At 40.7% G+C, this 20907-nt stretch overlaps 1 protein-coding gene across 4 annotated transcripts in view; it reads right to left on the reverse strand.

Annotated features, from left to right (window-relative positions):
* Positions 1-20907, reverse strand: part of LOC141766709 (transcription factor SOX-6-like) — a 129652-nt gene that overhangs the window by 79214 nt on the left and 29531 nt on the right. For all 4 annotated transcript variants that reach the window (XM_074633779.1, XM_074633780.1, XM_074633782.1 and 1 more), the window contains one exon: positions 2968-3187. In XM_074633779.1, coding sequence (XP_074489880.1) covers positions 2968-3186 — 219 coding nt within the window. In that variant the 5' untranslated portion in view covers position 3187. The remainder of the gene's footprint in view (positions 1-2967; positions 3188-20907) is intronic.

The raw sequence follows: 20907 nt of genomic DNA on the forward strand, positions 1-20907 counted from the left end.
TGCTAACTTACTAACTAACTAAATTGATGGGCCTTTCTATTTCCTGCTACATGACCAGAGTGTTCCTGTCCCTCTGCTGTTTTGCTCTGCTGGGTTATGAGTTAAGTGAGAGGCACAAGGAGTCTATATTTACCGAGAAGATAAGCCCTTCAAGACGACCACATTGTCCCACACAACAGACACTTTAGCACAGGTGTTCTAACACCGGGGCTATTCTTGGACGCTTTCTCCTCCCCTTACAGAGTGGGGGGATCTCCGAGAACTTTAGCAGGCTTATGTTTCAAAGACAAGTGGCTTTAACTAACAGCGGGATCTTAAGACGCCCTTGAAATGGCTCCCGGAGGCCCTGTTGTGCACTTTGTCTTTAAGCGGAAGATGCCTCTGTAATAAGGATTAGGAGATAGTGTGTCACTCGTGGATCGTTCAGGTGTGTTTTTTCAGGTCCGTTCATAATGCTGCCAAGGACTTATACAAGCAGAGTGGTGGAGGCAGGAAGGCCTGATGATCAGATCATATTAAAAACCAAAAGGTCACACGTTCAGCCTCTGCAGCAGACAATGCATGTCCATGACTGACGACGACTGAAACTTGTCCTTGAGCAAGGCATTCACCTGAGATACAACGGTATTATTCTCAAATGTGAAAAATAAAATATTTGACGAAACGGATCAAAAGCTTGGGTCAATTCATGAACCTACAAAAGCTTTTCAAAAGTGTGTTACACACAATTGAAGATGTTGTGTATAAAACTTTCTTAACATTGAGGACTTTTGTAATGCAAGACACTTTTAGGAGAAAGCTATAAAAAATAAATAAATTGTCCTTCACTTATTATCCTACTTGTTCCACAAATAAATTGTCCCTCCCTGTTGGAGGCTGGGGGCAAGAAGAAGAGAAGCAGGATAGATGTTTTCGATCCTCAGCCAACACATTCTGACTCCCAAGTCGTCAAATACCGCCGCTTGGTCGGTACCCCTCGGCATCGGAGGCCGACGCAGGGCAACTCTTTTTGAGTTACTTTTGGACAGACCATGGAGTGCGTGTCAATATATGCTCATTACATGCATAGTGTCCTTCCAGGCAACCACTAAGTTATGGTACGTGTCCACAGGCTGCGTCATTTCCACGCTCCCCATTCATTGTCTATGTAAGCAGCCGCGCAATGCATTCTGGTAGCTTGGCATCGCGATTCGAGAGACTAGGCGTCACAACGCCCGCTCCTCATTTGCATAAAGTTGAGGGCTCGTCTACTTTATGTAAATCACGGGCGTCCGACGCGACTCGCCGCCCCTAGAAACTCCCGAGGATCTTTTAAAATAAACGTTGTCGATCCAAAATAAAGACAGATTCATCAACTGCATGGATTATTTCTCGCCTCAAATGTTTTCAGAAACACATTTCAGTGAACTATTTACGTGAAATAAGAGAAGAAAGTTTCCAAACGAGCCTCCATACTGGTTCCGGTTTGAAAGCTGGGAGCAGCAGCCAACGGCGGGAAAGCGTTCGTCCAATCAGGAGCCGAGTGCCTTGTTTCTAGGGACAGCACACCAAGCGTCCAATGTTGGGAAGCGTCGCGTCCCCTTGCGATAAAAAACGCCCCTGTGGACACGTACCATTAGGGTTAGGAAACAGTCGTGGTTGACTTTGACTTCACCGACTAGCAACTCACGTGACTCACAGGACTGACTATACCGACGACTGACGTGACAAAATAAGATGACGTTACTTTTTCTTTTCACAGGGGACACAAACGCTGGTTTCCTGGTTGAAAGTTCTGTGTTTGTTTGACCCGTCCACCATTCTTCCTGCCCGCCCTGCCCGCCCACTAACGGATGACTCTGTGCGTTAGTTTCCGATGCCGAGGTACACTGACCATACGGCGGTATTTGACGAGTTGGGAGTGAGACTTGGTTGCCTCAGCTTGTCCATATTCCATATTATTGTTATTCATTTGATGATATTTTGTGTGGTGTTTATCCTCTTGCTAACTTTTTTGGAGCCAACATTTTTCATTCTTTCAACAGCAGACAAAATCAACATTTTCTCCTTTTCTTCTTCTAATTCGGAACACATTAGATATATACAAAAAAAAAAGCAACTTCTGAAAGCACTTCTTTATTATTGGTTCTTATCAGACTCCTGTGGTTACCCATGGGGAGAATAGTCACATTCACAAGTGTAGACACTATGTGACAACTTAACAAGCTTCAAGTATTCAGGATTTTTTTTTGCCTCAAGGCCACTTTGAACTGAAAGTCAAGTCTTTTATAATATCTAATTGCCTTTAAAGTTCTTATTATGCGCTGAGAATGGTTATGATCTCCAGATAACAACAGAAAATAATTATGTTTTAGTAAAATCAGATAATCCAAAATGAAAATTCCTTTAATAAAGTATGAATAGGACTTTTGTTTGGGAAATGTGAAATGAATTCTGCCACAACATAAGGAAACTTTATTCTCAGAACTTTCCACTTTCCTCAGAGGCTGAAGTCAAACACGCCTCGTCCATTAGGGACCAACAGAACCTGAAGCCAAGTAACCAACACCTCAACGCATACATACACACTCTTTCTCACACACACACACACACATATACATGAAAACAGACGGTGGAGATGAGAAGAACCAAGGGCTATAACTCTCTGGAGGAGAAGCCTCACTGGGCTGCCTACAGCACTGCCTGCAGCACACAGACCAGAGAGGACCACTGGTGTGTGTGTGTGTGTGTGTGTGTGTGTGTATGCATGCTTTCACGTCAATTGTGCACAATCATCATTATGCATGAGAATATGCACACCCTCTGTACTCCCTGCATGTATTTCATGAGTGTTTTATGAGCCATGTGAGAGTGTGTCCACTGTGTACACACACTAACCACGTTTGTTTTATAGATTTGAGTTATGGCAACATATCTCAAGATAAGATATGGTCAATTTCTCAGCTCCGCGCGTAATTCACGTCTCACCATCGCAGCAGGCACCATGTTCTCCCACTCAGCATCCGTCAGCTTCTCCCTGATTGGCTGCAGCTCATCCGGGTGGGGTCGGTCGTGCGAAGAGGGAGATGGAGTCTCCTTCGGGCCCTCTCGCTCGTCGCCGGCCCACGTCGCGTTGTCCTGACCCATCGCTTCCTCTTCCTCAGACGGTGGGTGGAAGGGAGGCGTTGCTCGCATGGAAGACATCATTCTGGGAAGGAGAAGAGGAAGTGGTTTTAATTTTGCGGGCACAGTTTGTACCGGTGCATTACTAATACGAGAGGAGAGGAGAGGAGAGGAGAGGAGAGGAGAGGAGAGGAGAGGAGAGGAGAGGAGAGGAGAGGAGAGGAGAGCTCCAGTGATCCCTGACATGCTGATGGTCTAAACTTGTGCTGCTGATCTCATAAAATAGAGTGAAAGATATTGATCACCAGTGAGACTGTAAACAAAAACCTACTGGGAACATTGGTGAGGTTGCAAACACCCCGGGTGAAAAATAACCACTTTTCCATACATAACATTCCTCTATCATTTTACAGTGAACATATATTTTGGAGAGTTATTTACTTTCTGCAATTATTAAAGGAAACATACATATTTACCTTTAAGTACTTATTAATTGTTTCCTATATTTATTTTAGGTATCCTTCTTAATTTGCTTAGGTGTATTTATCAAATACGTGTTGGTTCTACTGTTTCAGTATATTGTCATTAATTGTATTTTTAGTGATATCATTTCAGAAAAGTACCCTAAAATGTAATGTACTTTGGTGCATTTTTATTTATTATTATTGTATTATTGAACATTTTCTGATCATTTCCTACAAATAATTGCTACAGTGTGCTCATGCCACTTCTAATAACTGAATAGATGGATGGACTTTACAATTATTTCAGATGCTTCAAATATCATCATAGCATTAGGGCTGCAACTAACGATTATTTTTATTGTCGATTAATCTGTTGATTATTTTCTTATTAATCGATTTGGTCTATAAAATGTCAGAAAATGGGGGAAAATCTGTGTTTCCCAAAGCCCAAGATGACGTCCTCAAATGTCTTGTTTTGGCCAGAACTCAAAGATATTCAGTTTACTGTCATAGTGGAGTAAAGAAACCAGAAAATATTCACATTTAAGAAGCTGGAATCAGAGGATTTTGACTTTTTTTCATCTTAAAATCGATCGACAAGCATCATATCCATATGAGGCTTAATAAATTGTGGTCCATGGTAATGTACACTGAACAGTTTCCATCGCTGCAGCCGGGATCATGTAAATCAATATCATACAAAACAAAAAATGCCGGATGCTCTACTTTATGCATGTCAAATAAAAATAAATAAAAATGTGTCCACTGCTGACTACATATTGAAGCCACAAAAAAAAACATTGGATATGTCTGAACAATGCATTTGAATAGTTAATTCAGAGCCATAACATTATTTAAAATGCAGACACATGAATACGACAGTAAAGATGGAATTACAGCTCACTCACACACCAGCAATTTAAAGTACACATGATATTTTTGGCTTGTATCGCTTATTCTGAGAAATGTACAATGACTGCAATACATTCATGCTGAATGTTCCTCTAACACACACACACACACACACACACACACACACACACACACACACACACACACACTAAGCGCATGGGGATAATCTATTAATCTATTAAGCAGCATCAAGGCCACTCATCACCTCAGAGCTGTTAAAATAAAGCAGACGCTGTGCTACTGCGCTTCAGTGGAAAAAATCTCTCTTTTTTTTCTAATGTAAGCCTCCGGCTGGGAGAGTCATTAGGCTAATACATCATTTACTGTAATGACTTCCCTTTGTTGCTCTATACTTATGAGGACTTTCATTGACCACATTTATTCCCTTAACCCTCCTCTCCTGCAGCCTAATCTCAGCCCCAAATTCTTATTTTTAAATCTAAATACAGGCACACTTTCCACATTTTTTCCACATCTTCTTGTCCTTACGTGGCTAATTTGTCTTTGTAAGCAATAATATACACACACACACACACTTGTACAATTCCACAGAGACAAACACACCCACACAAAATTACAAGGTGATAAGTGACAATGCAACTTCCAGCAGAAAGCGCGTCAGAATTATTTTTCCCTCCACTTCGCACACCAGTCACACACACACACAACTTCTGTGAAGTAAAACAGATTGCCACTTCAGTGTTAGCGCTCAGTAAATCACAGCGGGCTGTCCATCTCTGAAATACGCAGCCTCCTGGGTGCCCTTACACGTAAATCTGACCCTCGGTCATACGTCTGAATTGAAAGAGCGCGGGCTATAGAGTGCATGTGTGTGGAGGCAGCAAAAGGTGAAAACACATCATTTACACAGGGAGACTGATAAGATAACACCAAGTGTCAGTGTGAGATAGAACGAGAGGAAGGAGATTAAAAGATGGAGAAAATGTGTAACAAAACATGAATAAAGCAGGAATTGCGTGCGTGCGTGGGTCTGGATGTATATCTGCAACGCTGAAAGAGCTCCTTCCCATGTGGGTTTGACTATACGGTAAAGTGATTCTGAGGGTCATGACGTTCTGTGCATGTCATCTTTTACTACTTGTGTCAGCTTCCACTGACTCCGTTGTGCAGGTTAAATCAGAGGAGGGCTGGATAGTGTCGCGGCATGAAAACCGAGACTCGCTCAACTCTGACCTGAAGATGCTGGAGAACCATGAATAGTACGCCGTCGTAACTTACATCACTTTCTGCTGTAGTTCGCAAACCAACTGCAATACTTAAATCAGATTTGACTTTTCTCTTATTCATGCTCAATATCACATTTTGTTTTCTCTCTCTAACATCATCTTTTCAGGCTCTCTGGATTACTGTGATTCTGACCTTTGCATGCTACACTCTTCCCAAAGATGATAATAAGGGAATTGAAGCTTATTCTAGCATTACCTCACTGTAAGTCGGTCCAGATGAGAGCGCAAGCTAAATCATCTCACTCACAGGGCGTCAAATACCGATGCTTTGTCACGGCCGTCTGCATTCGATACCGCCGCAATACGCACCCTTTAGCGTCGATATGAGACGCACCGGGCTTTCCGTTAACTACAATGTAAACCCATTTGCAGCAACAGTAAACGCTCAGGGAGAGAGCGCCGGTGATGTAGTTTAAGAGCGAAAGAGACACACCGGGCGGACGGGAGGGGAGGTGGATGGATCCAACAAACACAAAGCTTTCAACCACAATGTTCAGTCACATTTTCACTGTAAGAAATGTAGTAATTTTAAGGCCAATGTTGTTTTTTCCTAAACATAACTAAGTGGTTTTGTGGCCTAAACTTAAGCAAGTGTTTTTGTTTAATTCACAACATTAAGCACGTGTTTACTGCGACCGAAAAGGGACACCGAGGGGTCTGACAATGGATCAAATGTCTACTTGTATGTGAAAAGTTGTGAGGACAAATCCACAGATAATTATCACTGAAGTTCCTCTCGGCTCTCAGGAACATTTTAGCATCTTTTAGCAACATCCCTTTTGGTTCACTCTTATGAGTGTCATTTTCAGACACAGCAGGCAGCTGTTTTTAGCTAAGAAGCTCTACAACAGCTCTGTATGCTACCTGCCCAGCACCAAACGACAGTTAGACAAAGTTAACGACTAGCTGGAGAAGAAAGTGCAACATTTAGCAGCTTAAGCGCCAGATATTTCCATGACAGGTTGATGCTCACGTAAAACAGAGCTTCATAATTCACCACTAAGACTGCAAAAGCTAGTAGCCCTCTGCCAGTCTTGGGAATGATAACAAATTGTTACAGTCATTTAGGTGAAGTTTTAGTTATTTTTACAACTTGCCACCGGTACCACGCTCCACATATCGCCTGATTCGCCTGATTGGAATAGCGACAGCTGTTAGCCGGTGGTTTAAATTTCTCCACACCTCCGTTGTTTCACGCAGCGGTGTGAGTACATGAGATTATAAGACCCCAGACAACCAGCAAACAGCAAATCACTAATCCACGATCAACTGCTGCAATCCACACTGGAGCGATGAGAGAGCGATGAGAGAGCGATGGGGGAACCAGCCGGGGGGAGGGAGAAGGCCGAGGAGGGGAGCCTATATTTAGCTGACAATATTGCTGGTGCTGTGTTTATAGGGGGCGCTTAAGACTTAGTTTCTTGGAACTGGTGTCTCATATGGCCAGGAATGCCCAGCCCCATAACTCGCTGCCACTGATATGGTATCATCACGCAACAGTACGGGGGTTTTGTTGGTAAGCATGCCACAAGGCCTTTTGTGATTGGTCGGGGCAGGAAAACAGTATACTTCATGAGCTCATCATCAGGCAGAGATTCACATTACCAGTGTTTAGATGACTCCATTGTTTAACTAACACGGCAAATGTTAACCTCTACTGATTCATTGCTGTGGAATGAGTTTAGGAGCTACTGTAGGTTTGTTTGCCACATGATTTGTTAGATTTAGGATGAATGGTGATTTGTTTTCAATACAGCAAACATGTATTTTCTGCTAAAATTGTCTGTCTTTTTTTTTGCACTGTTTAACCAAATTACAGATGATTTTAAAATAATTTCTCTGCATGTTCATGTATTTTTTGCTACCTTCAAAAGTTGTAAAATTATGGGCATTTACTGTAGTTCACCAACATTGTTGATGGTTGATGATATGATTTACAAAATGTTAAATAAACATGACTTGTTAAATATGACTTTTTTTTCTATACTTTTTTTCAACATCAGATGGGCAACAGAACTGTTGACAGACATGAAAAACTACTTAAAGAGGACATATCATGAAAAAAAAAAAAAGTTCAGTGCTTGTGCACGTACATTTCAGCTCTGTCGCACAGCATTTTGTGAAATAGTCACACAATTTAAAGTATTGATTCATGTACATTGACGCAAATTTTACATTTTTTTCGTGATGGTCAGCACAAAATCAATTCATATGTAATCCACGTAATTGTGAACCGGGAAGTATAAACAGCAGCGAACGCCGCATAGGGAGGAGGACAGGGCAGATGCTCAGGAGACTGGTGTTTGTGTCCCGTGTGAAACCAGAAGTCAAAGGTGATTTATTTGTCACGTAACTTCCGTACTTAAGTTTTGCCACTTCTGGTGTTATTTAAACTCAAACCGCAACCTTTTCCTAAACCTAACTAAGTAGTTTTGTTGCCTAAAACTAACCAAGTCGATCTTTACCTAAACCTAACTAAGTAGTTTTATTTTGAAAAGACTGGAGCTGAAATTGAACACATGAACATTTGTAGGAAAACGCACAGAAAAAATGTTGTTTAAAAATCGTGCTGAACGTCACGAAAAAAGGGGAAATTGGTGTCTTTGTTTTAAATTGCATGACTATTTCACAAACTGCAGTGAGACTGTGCACATACATTTGGGTATCTGGAGTTCCTACCAACCCACAAACTGTGAAATAAGACAATCCGGTCAGGTTTTTTGTTGGCTGCCTAGATCAGAAAACATGTGATTCAACAAGCCATTCAGATTTAACTCCACTTCCTATGTCACATGCAGGCTCATTAGAGAACTACCTTCAGAGCAGACTGGGCTTTTTTCCGTGTTTTCTGAACATTAAAGCATGTAAATATGTTCTAGTACAAGTATGAACCTAGAAATGAGCATGATATGTCCCCTTTAAGAAACTCCATTCACTACAACACACACAGTGCCAGAATAAAGTGCCAAACATCAGGTATAATAATAATGGGTTACAGCGTTCTGTGCAATATCAAACAATAAATCAACGAAATAAGAAGAAGAAATAGAGGAAGAAGTCAAATCCAGCCCGTTTATGTGTTGACAACAGCCTGCAGCTGCTTCTGTCATGACATGAAGAAAAACAGAGATACTGTGTTGGGATGTCAGCCATGACTGCTTTCGCAGAAAAACTGTAACTATTCAGATGGGAAGTTTAAACAGCCTTTTATAAGATAACACTGCACTAAAAAAAATATGAAAACATAAGTATTTATTTGTCTTAATGTCTAAATTAAAAACATTTTTAGGAGATGTGGGCTTTTCCTCCAACCGCAGCTCTTATGCGTGTCAATATCAGGTCCTTCCCTTCTGGGACGTAGGAAGAAATTGAGTGATTATAGCTGAAGGAGCAACCTTCTCCCAACGAGACCAACAATAGAATGAGTTTGGCTACGTGGAAACACTCTCAGGAAACAGTAATATGACGATAATGTTACACTGATAGCTGGAAAAAGAAAATTAATTTTGCACACACATTGCCTTGAGGCTGTCCGAAAAGCCTTTTCATATTGTCAGACATCTAGAAAAACATCAGCTCTTTCCCCTGAAAGCAGTTCTCCTATCTAAAATATTTCTCGGAAAGTGATACTGGTGAGATTGCCTGCTCGAAAACTAAACAGAGCACGCACTGTTGAGTGAAGTGTTTTAATTTTTTGTCGTCATGCATTGTAGAGGGTTGTTTTTATGAGCATGAAGTCAGGTTGGTTAGATCATCCCGCGAGTTGGGTTAACATCTCAGTTGCATAACAGGCCTACAGGCTATACAACTTATGTAATTAATAATCAGAATGAAGGTTTGCTCAGCAATGTTACTTACTGTTCTCTTTGAGCATTTTGGTTTAAGTTCCCTTCCCTCCTTTGTTGCCTTTGGACATTCTTACAGCCTTTAGCTCAGAGGCACATTCAACAAACAAACTGTTGCTGGTGGACAGCTATAGCTAGGTCTCCTTCTAAAACGTGGACAGTAACTTAGAATCCCTTTGTGAGCGGAAGAAAAACGAAAACCGGGGTCGGAATTTGGCAGGAAAGCGTTGTTCAGATCTGGCCTGGAACCTGGCGACTTGGCAGAAACAATCAGGCATTGTGGAGCGTGGACGGAGAGGGACCTGTGACAGATGAGAGCAGGAGAGAGTGGGCCCCCTCTTAGAAAAACAGTACACAAAGCGCCATTCACAACCCAGGTCCCTTCTGCCACTTGTAGAGCGAGAGAAGGGCTCCGACAAAGGCCTTCGACTCGACCAATTGGGTGTAAAATCTCCAGCCGTCCCAGCTGGATAGAACTGAGGAAGTGGGAAATACCAAAGAGAAGGCGAGACAAAAAAAGGAGAGCAGAGAAAGAAATCTGAGGACTTTCCTTGGAATTGTTTGTCTGCTGGACAGTCCCAACACGAAAACACAGGGGCAGGAAAGCACAAGGAAACGGTTTAAATAGAAAAACAGAGCAGTCCTCTGTTTTAGCAACCAGAAACTGTAGAGCTAAATCACGTCTTCATTTTGTTTTGATGTTCCTCTCATCACTTGCTTTCATAACAAACTGAAATGATGGTCAAACCTACAGAAATAAGTTGTTATAAATCGAAATTAATCTTTAAAGGTCACCCGATTGGACTGTTATCAAGCCATTAAACAGGCGTTTTCAGTCGCTATAAGCACCATAGATGTGGGTCATTTGGGGTCTACTACACCTACTACATTGTAAAAGTGAAAGTGAAACTTAAAAGCAACACGTTCTAAGACGTAAAACTGAATAAAGCGTCACTTTTTGAACAAAAGCAGACAGGCTTCTTAAGGTTTAAACAACACAACTACAACTTGTTTAGGTTTTGGCAAAAACTTAGCTAAGTTTAGGGAAAAACATTGTGTTTTTGCGTTAAAATAACTACGAATAAAACCAAACTACACATTGTTGGTTTCACCCATGCAAATTCTGGTTTACTGGGTGAAAACCCTGTGTTTTGTGTCCAATCCATCGTACCCAACCTCATCTGTTGTGTTCTTTTATACCTTCTTTTGGTGATCTACCATGCGAATAAATGATAAAACGTACTAGTGGGTGTAGTAGGCCCCTACTGACCCACATCTATGGGGCTTATAGCGACTGATAACGCCTATTTAATAGCCTGACAACAGTCTGATTGGCTGTAAAGGGATACTCCAGCAATTTTGTGTTGCACTTCCATAAAGTTGAGAAACTCATAAGAGAAAGACTCTCTTGAATAGGTCGTATTAAAAAAGAAATGCTAGATCCTACACTTCCCACAATGCAACTTGATAGCATCTATCATTAGACCCCCCCTGCCTCCTAAATGCTCACGTCTTTCAAGCCCTGAAGTTCATCAGTAAAAGTCTGCGGTCGTACCAGGCAACTCCCAGGTGTGACTGAGCAGCAGGTCATTACTATAAAGAACATGTGTGCTCAGTTACTCTCCCTGGATAAATAAATGAAAAAAAAGAAGAGAATTGGCCTTGTATGAGAACGACTCCTAAATCTTCTGGTCTGTCTGGACGCTCATTAGATCATCGCAGAGCGCTGCACACAGAGGGCACTGTCATAGGTCAGACATGTGGAATGTGAACACACACACACGCTGCCCTGTTTTCTCCCAGAGATTCCCCCCCGTCCCGACTCTTTTAGCCCAAAATAGAAACGTTCAATAGCAGCGCCAGTTACCCCCTGAACCCTGCCCATTTTCGTCAAAGCCTTAATAGCAAGAAAAGCAGTTTTGTTTTCTGAAATTCCGACCCATTAACATGGATTCCGCTGTAAGAGGCGGCTCTGTTGACATCCAGCAGAGCCAACAAGTAGCTGCTCTATTTCAAAGCGCTTATCGCTTGTGACTGCAGGTCTTCTCTGACCTTTTCATGACTGAAGTGAAACAATGAAGGGAGGTGAGCAGAAGGCGGATGCTTTGGTTGAGTTAAAACAGCGTGTACATCAATCAGCCGTCACAACTAAACTCTCAGGTAAACAGAAGTCATTGTGCGACCATGCTTGCTCTATGTATTTACCTCGTTAGAAAGTATTTACAACCACAAGGCGCTCAGAGGGGATGGGCAGAGGCAGCATTCAGGCACGGTACAACTGAATTAACTCGTATTGAACCGAGTGATTAACAACGGTGAAAATATACTGCAGTTTCATGAGAAAAACTTTAGTCATTATTCTGTTTAGTCTGTATTAGCCACTGACAAACATTGCAATTTGGTTATTTTATTAACAATTTCTCAATTAAATTTTCAAAATACATAAAAAATGTATTAAAGTTACATAACAATTTCCATCTGTTTGACCTAGATCAGAAGAAAATGATATCACAGCACCACCCGCACTGTTTGATTGGGCGTTGCAGAGTATAAACACACCACATAGTAGGTCAGTGGTACAGCCACATTGCACTAGATCACACAGGAAGATGGCGCCGAGGAGCGAGGAACAAGCCGGTTTGTTAACGGCTCATTGATATTCCGTGGTAATCAGTTTGGTGATGTCGCTGTCCAACACGTTCTCATCCCAACTTGTCACACTCTGCCGCTTCGTCACTACCCTCGGCGTCACTTTAGGTTTAGGCAACAAAACCACCATAGTTAGGTTTAGGAAGAAACAACATGGTTGGGCTTAAAACTATGTGTAAAGTGAAAATGAAACTGAACGTTGTGAACACGGGACACGAACGAACAGCTGATTGCAACCTGAAAGTGAAACTTTACACCAAGGACATGAACAGCAATCTCCATGAAAGCCTTTTGTTTGTTGAGCCCATCTCTGTGTCTTTTCGGTCTTTAAACAACGTCACCATAGTCACTCCCGGCGCACTTTCTTACCGCGTTTACTGTTGCCACGGATGGGTTTACATTGCAGTTAATGGAAAGCCAGATGCATTTCATTTTACTGGTGCTAAAGGGTGCTAAAGGGTGACTTGTGCGGCGGTATCACACGCCAATGGCCGTGACAAAGCTTTGGTATTTGACGCCCTGGGAATGAGAACGGGCTGTGCTGTCAGCCTAGTTCAGAATATCAGGTCAGAAAGCCTCTAACGCTATGTGAAAGATGAAGCTGGTCGAAAATCTATTCACCAATCATCGGAAAAGCAAAAGAACGAGATTGATTGCGTTACTGGACAGAAGACCTGATGGAAATCATTTGTAGCAGAATCGCATAAATGAAAGTATACTTAGTAATTACCAAATTCATCATTGGCATATAAAAACATTTCAAAAGATGAATACAAATAGTCCTTAAGATTATTTTGTTTTGAAATAAATCTCTTCAAATATAAATTGTCAAACATTTTCCCTCTCTGTTCCATGGAGGAAAATGTGGAGAGACATTCACTGTATCCAGTGTCCACAGAGTATTTCAATACTCACAAACAAACATTGCAATTTAAGGATTTTGTCTCTCATCAGTTGGACACCTGGAGCAAACACAGGGTTTGATGTCTCCATTAATCCCGCTGATGGAAAATCTCAATCAAACCAATGATGGAACACTCAGAAACAGATGAATGCGTCGTTTGTACGGCGGGCGTAAACATGCACTACTATGCCGGGTCTCTGTGTTCAGGGACCCGGACCAAAACCGCAGACCCCAAGAAATCCAGAAGTGCCCTTATTGACCAACACCCTCGCTTGTGCTTGTTATTTTTCCTGGCACGCGAACACACCCCTCGCTAACACAAATACAGTACACATATGCATTTATCTGCTTCATGGCAACGATACAGAGTAAACCATTGAAGAAACCATTGAAGACCAAAGTCAACACTCGGCGGCTCAAAAGGACTGTTTGTCTACTACCTCCCGCCCGAGGTAGTTAGAAGACCTGGTCAGTGTGAACATTTTGTCTCTTGATCCGTAAAGTAGACCACATTGTCCAGGTAGCTACGCCAACATAAAAACAGACAAATTATGCCCATAAAACAGCCGACTTCGTTCAGAAACAAACAATTAAAGCAGAACTAGACATCTGTGTGTATATATATATATATATATATATATATATATATATATAAAACAAAAATAATTATACAGAGCTGACCCTGACCAATTTGGTGCCCATGGCAAGATTTTATCTGGTGCCACCCTATCTCTTTTGGCACACACATATATTAAATCAGACTACATATAGCCTTATTAACAGGTTTTGCTTGAGGCCCAAAGACTATCTTTGGTTTTATCAGCCGTTAACATCATACATGTATGGACAGATATACTTATATACATCAATATTGCAATTGGAAATTACTTGGCCAAGCGTTAGTATGCAGGTTGAAAACGGGAATAAAACAGAACCAGTAAAGAATAGAAGAGGACCAACACTAGAACCCTGAGGAACCCCACAAGTAACTGTAAATAAATGTGCATTAAAAGACAAATTTAACGCTACATCACTATGATAAGAGGTATCAAAGCCAACAGAAAGTGATGGCTCAACATTACATCGGTTAAAATATAACTAATGACACTTAATGGTGCAATTTCTCCGCTACGTATAGACCACTGCCAAACCTTGGCCAGAAAGGTTTCCTAAGAAAGGTCTGAAAAATAGCTGAACTAAAATGTAACCTTTGAGGATAAAGAACTATAAAGGAGGAAATTTATCATGCAGTAAAATATTTCATACATCTTACAAGGGCTGACCTCCCCTTACAAAGATTCCTTTAATCAATTAGTCGTTTTTTATGCTTTAAGCCCTATATCTTATTGAGAGAAGGTAGCTTTAATTCCGTCAAGAATCTCTGGACGCCTGTGAACAGTCAACATCAATTGTTATGCATCGTCTTCCATCTTTTAAATCTCTACACCGACACTCACTCTGCTATCTTTCCCTCTATCATCTCTCTTTCTCCTCACCTCTTTTCACCTCTGATCTATATCAGCTTAAAGCGCAAACAGCCGACCGTTTGACAAACACCTGACTTACAGGAGGTAATACTCTGTTTATCAGCAACCGCACATGTCCTCTCACTTCAAGCCACTCTCCTTATTATTACACCGATTACCTTTGACCTCGATCATGATGCTACTGTGATGCACTAATAAACCTGTTACACAAGTTTTAAGCCTTGTTGTGCTTCATCCTCTCCATATAGTTGACAGAAACTGTAAACAAGCGGAAATCCTATTATCTTAAGAATATAGATGAAGACTATGGATGCACTTTTTCCAAGGATGAAAGACATCATGAAACCATCCCTCTGTATATAAAAAGATCTAATCTTGTTCCAAAACGTTGACGCAACTGGATATTTCCATAACGTACCCAAAGGAACGCAAAAATGTTTACTATGCTTTTGCGTCAAAGCAATTAAGCAGATTAAGCAATCAAAGCGGGTTAATTTTCCATAGGGTTAAGTTTCAAAAGTATCATTGGCGGTTAAGTCTATTTCAGGGTGACATCAACAGTAGAAAGTCATGATAGAAGCCCGTGGCAATACGACAGCTGCCCTCACACATTTTTCAGAGTGATTGCATTAGCCCTGAGGCTAGCAGCAGAGGAAAAAACAGTGAGCTTCAATAAGTCATTACAGAACTCAAGGGTCTCACCGCAACTAAGAACAATCTTCAACATCCATGTTTACTGTTTTTAATGTTGTTAATTTACTTCAGTTGTCCGTTCCCGGTACACGTTTATAATTCAGTAAATGTTGATCTGAGAGGACATGACGGCACAGAGGGACGCAATCGCTCTAAGAACACAAAAGTGAAGGACAATTATGTTAATTGTTAATTAGTTTCAGTTGTTTATTTGGTGACAGACAATGCACATGTTCTTACTTAGAATAAAAATCACCGCAGATAGACAGATAACCTTAAAGAAAAGAAGTTTACTCAAGTGTGCTATTACTATACTTCTTCTTAACTTATAACAAGGTAGTATACTTTCAGTTGACTTTTTATGTAATCATCAGAGATATACTTAACAAAAGTATACTTAAGTATACTGACAAGTATACAGAAAAGTCTGAGTAAATTTGGCTTACAGGCCTACTTGTACTTAATCTTTTGATCGATATATATATACTGTATATATAAAGTGTAATTAAGTATTCTTGCCTTACAGTCCTAGAGAAAGGTTTACTTGGGTTGTAGTGGTGCTTACTTTTTCATAGAGTAACCTATTATAGTGTGTGAGTGTTTGTAAAAGAATATTTTGATATGAATTTACTTCAATTCATCAAGAATTTTCTGAATTTCTTGGATTATCCGTTCACCGTGGAGGAATGAAGAACAACACATTTTATCTAATTTTTTAAATCTCATCACAAATCATAATGTCAAATAGCAAAAGGAGCAAGTCTCTTTATGTAATACGTAAATCATTGGCTAAATGCCATAAATTAAAGTATAAAAAGTGTACTTTCATGAACTAAAAATGACATTTTTGCGAGTCCAAGTCAAGTTTTTTTTTTTTTAAACTTTAAAAGTGGTTCAATTTAGTCCCAATAAGTATTAAAGCAGTATTCTTACAAGTATACAACTAGTACATTGATATTAGTATACTTACTACATAAAGTATTGGGAAATATATACTTGAACTTTACTTAAGTATACTTCATAAAATAAACTTGAAGTACTTTTTTGTAAGGGTATGGTGGACTGAATTAATACATAACTTTTATTTTAGCTAATTCAAATTAATGTTATATTTGTAAACTATATTTGATATGATTGTATCCTCATCATGAAAACACAAACTAATTTAAAACTTTGATGTAAACAAAAGAATTCCAATCAGACGAGGCGCTCTAGAGTGTAACATCATCTGCAGGGGGTGTCCAAACAGGTGGCTTTTAGAGCGCCCAGGAGGCGCGAAAGCCTGCTAATCCCAGATTAGGACTGACAAGTCGTTTCACTGGATGCCCCCATTGTAATCCCAGTTGCCTCTCTATCCTCTGACAATGAGCTTTGTTCCCTATCTCAGAAAGAGCTTTGAGGATTTCCACAGCTTTGTTAGCATGAAATGGCTGCATTATTCAGAGGCATGCTACTCTCAGCCGCTCGCAAACAACATATTTATATTCAATTATTGAGCGTCCTGCATGCGTAATGTGTACAGATGGTTCTAACAAGTCATCTGTGCTCACAACACAGGATTTAATTGATACTCATTTTGGCAGTGCATAACGCTGTCACATATACAGACATGATGTCATGGGAACGAGCGGAGATGTGTAGGAATGTTATTACATATTTTCATGTGACAGTCTGATCCACATGGTCGTAGGGTGAGTGCAACACTATGAACATGAACTCTGTTACTATATTTTATAGCATATGAGTTACAGTATATGTATTTATGGCATATGTAACTTTTCTTTTTAGGATTAGTTATTAGTTATTATTAGATAGGAACAGTGTGTAGCATTTCAGCGGATCTATTGGCAGAAGTATTTAATACTAACATGGGAGTGGACAAATATGTGTGCTTTATGCAAATGTATGTATATATGTATTATTGTAAATCAATTAACAACACAAAACAATGACAAATATTGTCCAGAAACCCTCACAGGTACTGCATTTAGCATAAACAAAATGCTCTTATCATAACATGGTAAACTGCAGCCCAACAGGCAACAACAGCTGTCAGTGTGTCAGTGTGCTGACTTGACTATGACTTGCACTAAACTGCATGTGATTATCATAAAGTGGGCATGTCTGTAAAGGGGAGACTCGTGGGTACCCATAGAACCCATTTTCACTCACATATCTTGAGGTCAGAGGTCAAGGGACCACTTTGAAAATGGCCATGACAGTTTTTCTTCGCCAAAATTTAGTGTACGTTTTGGGCGTTAATTAGCCTCCTTCACGACAAGCTAGTATGACATGGTTGGCACCAATGGATTCCTTAGGTTTTCTAGTTTCATATGATGCCAGTATCTTCACACTAGCTTTAAAACTGAGCCCGCTACAACCTAAAAGTTGCAAGTTGTGTTAAAGAAATTAGCACTGTTAAAAATGAATTTGCATTAGCGCATTATTATTGCGTTAATTAAATCCTACACACTGCACCTTTAAGACAAATGAGCCAAGAATGGACAATAAAACGATCTTAACTGATGCTGCAACAAAGAAAACCAATAACAAACAAATCAGAACACTGATTATCGTAATCTATCTAAAACATGAAAGAATCAAAAGCGCCGAACTTCCCCTCATCAACTCTGGACGAGAAAGTCTAATAAAGTAAAAGTAAAACAGGAATTTGAGTTGCACAATAGATTTTTTTTATCTACATAACAAGTAAGGGTGTAAGAAAATATCAAAATATCCAGTAACACGATATTATGTTTTATGATACTGTATCGTTTCTCAAAAACACTGTTTCGATTTTTAATTAATAGTTCACGTTCAACGATCAACTCAGTCAATACTTTATTAGATTTGCAAAGAGATGCGTCCTCTCAAAGTAGTGCTATGATGTTGGATGTTACAGGGACTGTGATAATGCAGGTCCAGCTGTTCTGATTGCATAAAAAAAATATTTTAATCCGATTTTATGCATATGGTGGTGTGTGGCAGTTTTCCTATTAGATTTAAAAAATCACAATATATCGCCTTGCTTACAGTATCGCAATATATTGAATCGTAACCGCTGTATCATGATACGTATCGTATCGCCAGATTCCTGCCAATACACAGCCCTAATGACTTGACCGCAGTGTAAAGAAGGTAGAGGAGAAGTGAGGGATGTAATGCTGAACCAGCACCGTGAAAACGTCTTCTCCTCTCCAGGAGCAGTTGTCTAGTTTGGCGGTCGGAGGCACGTCAGTGTCCCCCGGCATGTGGAGCTGTCACAATCCAGACTAATCCTTCCCCCTTCCAATCCTGTGTCCCCTGGTCTGGCTGAAGCCACTTGCCATAGAGAGAGTGTGTGATTAGCTGTATGTGTGTATTATGGGAAACAGGCTGGGTGATTTGAAACAGTTATGTGTGAGTCGATGAGACACATCTGATACCGCGGACGAGCGGCCGATGTACAATGAACACATGTAGGGTAGATATAGAGGCTGCTCTGTGGTCAAAAACTGGGCGAGGAAAGTGAATAAGTCACGCTCCACCTCACCTTTCTCTGCAATATGAACATAAGCGAGATGTAAAAACACATGTACACAGTCACATTCTTGAGTGTACAGAGGTGTGAGTGTGTGCCGCAAGGTCAGAGCTACTACACAAGGTATCCATTGTCCTTTAGCAGCCCAAAGCGAATATACATTGTTCACGGTGCACAGGGCCTCACTTCAAACCATGTAGGGTATTAATCCAGCCAATCACAGCCGCCGTTATTCACACGGACTTAAGCCCCAGAATCAGGGCAAATATATAAGACTCAGGTGGGGTTGTTCAGTCCAACATGCAAACTTTCCAACCTGGAGACCTTAAAAATAGGGAGAATTTGAAAACCAACAGGGGTCCTCCCCCAGAAAGAGTTTCAGAGACTTAGTTTCCTGCATTCTGGTGACTTTTAAAGAATGAAAATAACAAATAGAAGTTAAATAGACTGACTTTTAAATTGACTTTAATTCTAAGGAAAGAAAACTAAATAATCGGCCCCTCTGACGTGAACTTCTTATTGATCAGTTTTATTCTTTTATTTATCTTTTGCTTGAGTATTTATTTCTCTTATACTCTCCATTTCTCTCTCCTCTCACTCACTGAAGGTCCTTTCAGACGCAACGCGACAACGGCACTTCTGCGCTCTGAAACCCGTCATTTCCAACGGCTCGTGCCACGCCGCGCCAGCTTTGCTGTGATGCTGAGATCTGTGGCGAGCGCAAGCAGCTCTCCTCTGGCGGGAAAAGACATTTTAGTGTAGCTCTATTGCCGTCCGGCTGGAAACAGTAAAGCTTATGACTTATACGCGCTGTGCAGTGTCAGAAAACAGGTTGAGATAATGAAAAGGAAAAAAACAAATGTGTGAAAAATTGCCATAAATCAGGAGAAATATGGGAGAATTGTGGAGGAAACCGGGGGAGGGCGATGAAAAATGGGAGTCTGCCCCGGGAAAATCGGGAGGGTTGGCAAATGTGCGGACGTGACTGACGTCAAGCATGGAAAGTCTGGCATTTGTGCAACAGTCAGTAAACATTTCATATCAATTATATTCTGCTGCTTAGTTTCAATTAAAATAACGCAGAAGCATTTAAAACAGAAGTGATTCTATTGTGCAGACGGTTCATAAAAGCTTTTATGTTTGTTGTTCTGAGGAGCTGATGCTGGACGGTCTTTAATGAGAGAAACATTCTGGCGCAGAAGCAACGTGCCGCATGTTTTCAGTTAGTCGGGAATAAATAGGATCAGAATTGTTTAGCAACAAAAATAGAGCACCACAAACAGAAACATCAACGACGACCAAAGACACAGAGCTGCTGGGAATAAATTTGAAAAATTTGAAAACTTGAACCGGGTAGATTATTCATTTAAAGTGAATATATAAATATCCCCCTCTCTTCTCTGTGTTGTCGGTTGGACCGTGAGTGGAACGGCTACTCGTCCAGCTGTTCAGATTTTTATCGCAGTAAGAATCATATCTTGACAAACCTCTCATGAGACTCACGCAAGAATTTCACAGTTGCTGGAAGGGAGCAGCGCTTTTTAATAAAGCCTCTTTTTTTTTGCCCGGTGCTCCGCTGGACTACGAAACTCTGACTGCTCTCTCTCTCTCTCTCTCTCTCTCTCTCTCTCTCTCTCTCTCTTTTCAGCCATTTCTCTCTCCATCACATCGCTGGGCTTGCAGGCTGTAAATCACAATTAGGGGCTTCATTAGATATGGTTGATTTATTAAGACCGAGGGCTTGTCTCTGGGCCTTTCGGCCATATATTAGCTGACTACAAGATCTCATACATAGTTATGAGACATGCTGTTTACTGTATGGCTTATAGGGTCATATGCCAATAGACATTAATTATTGAGTAAGACTCTATAGGTTAAATTAATAGCGTCCAGATGATAAATCATTTGTGTATTTCATCTTCAGCGATGCCTGTATACGCAGCACTTTTGACTGCACATCCAAACGCGCATCTTTTAATAACGACAGATTGGCAACGGCATCAAAAATCTGTCTCTATTATCAGCGAGTGATCCAGGATTTGAAAGGGAGCCAAGCATTTTGGAGCCTCATCCAAAGGCTTTGA

The sequence above is a fragment of the Sebastes fasciatus genome, chromosome 4 (assembly GCF_043250625.1).
Source record: "Sebastes fasciatus isolate fSebFas1 chromosome 4, fSebFas1.pri, whole genome shotgun sequence".
Taxonomy (NCBI): domain Eukaryota; kingdom Metazoa; phylum Chordata; class Actinopteri; order Perciformes; family Sebastidae; genus Sebastes; species Sebastes fasciatus.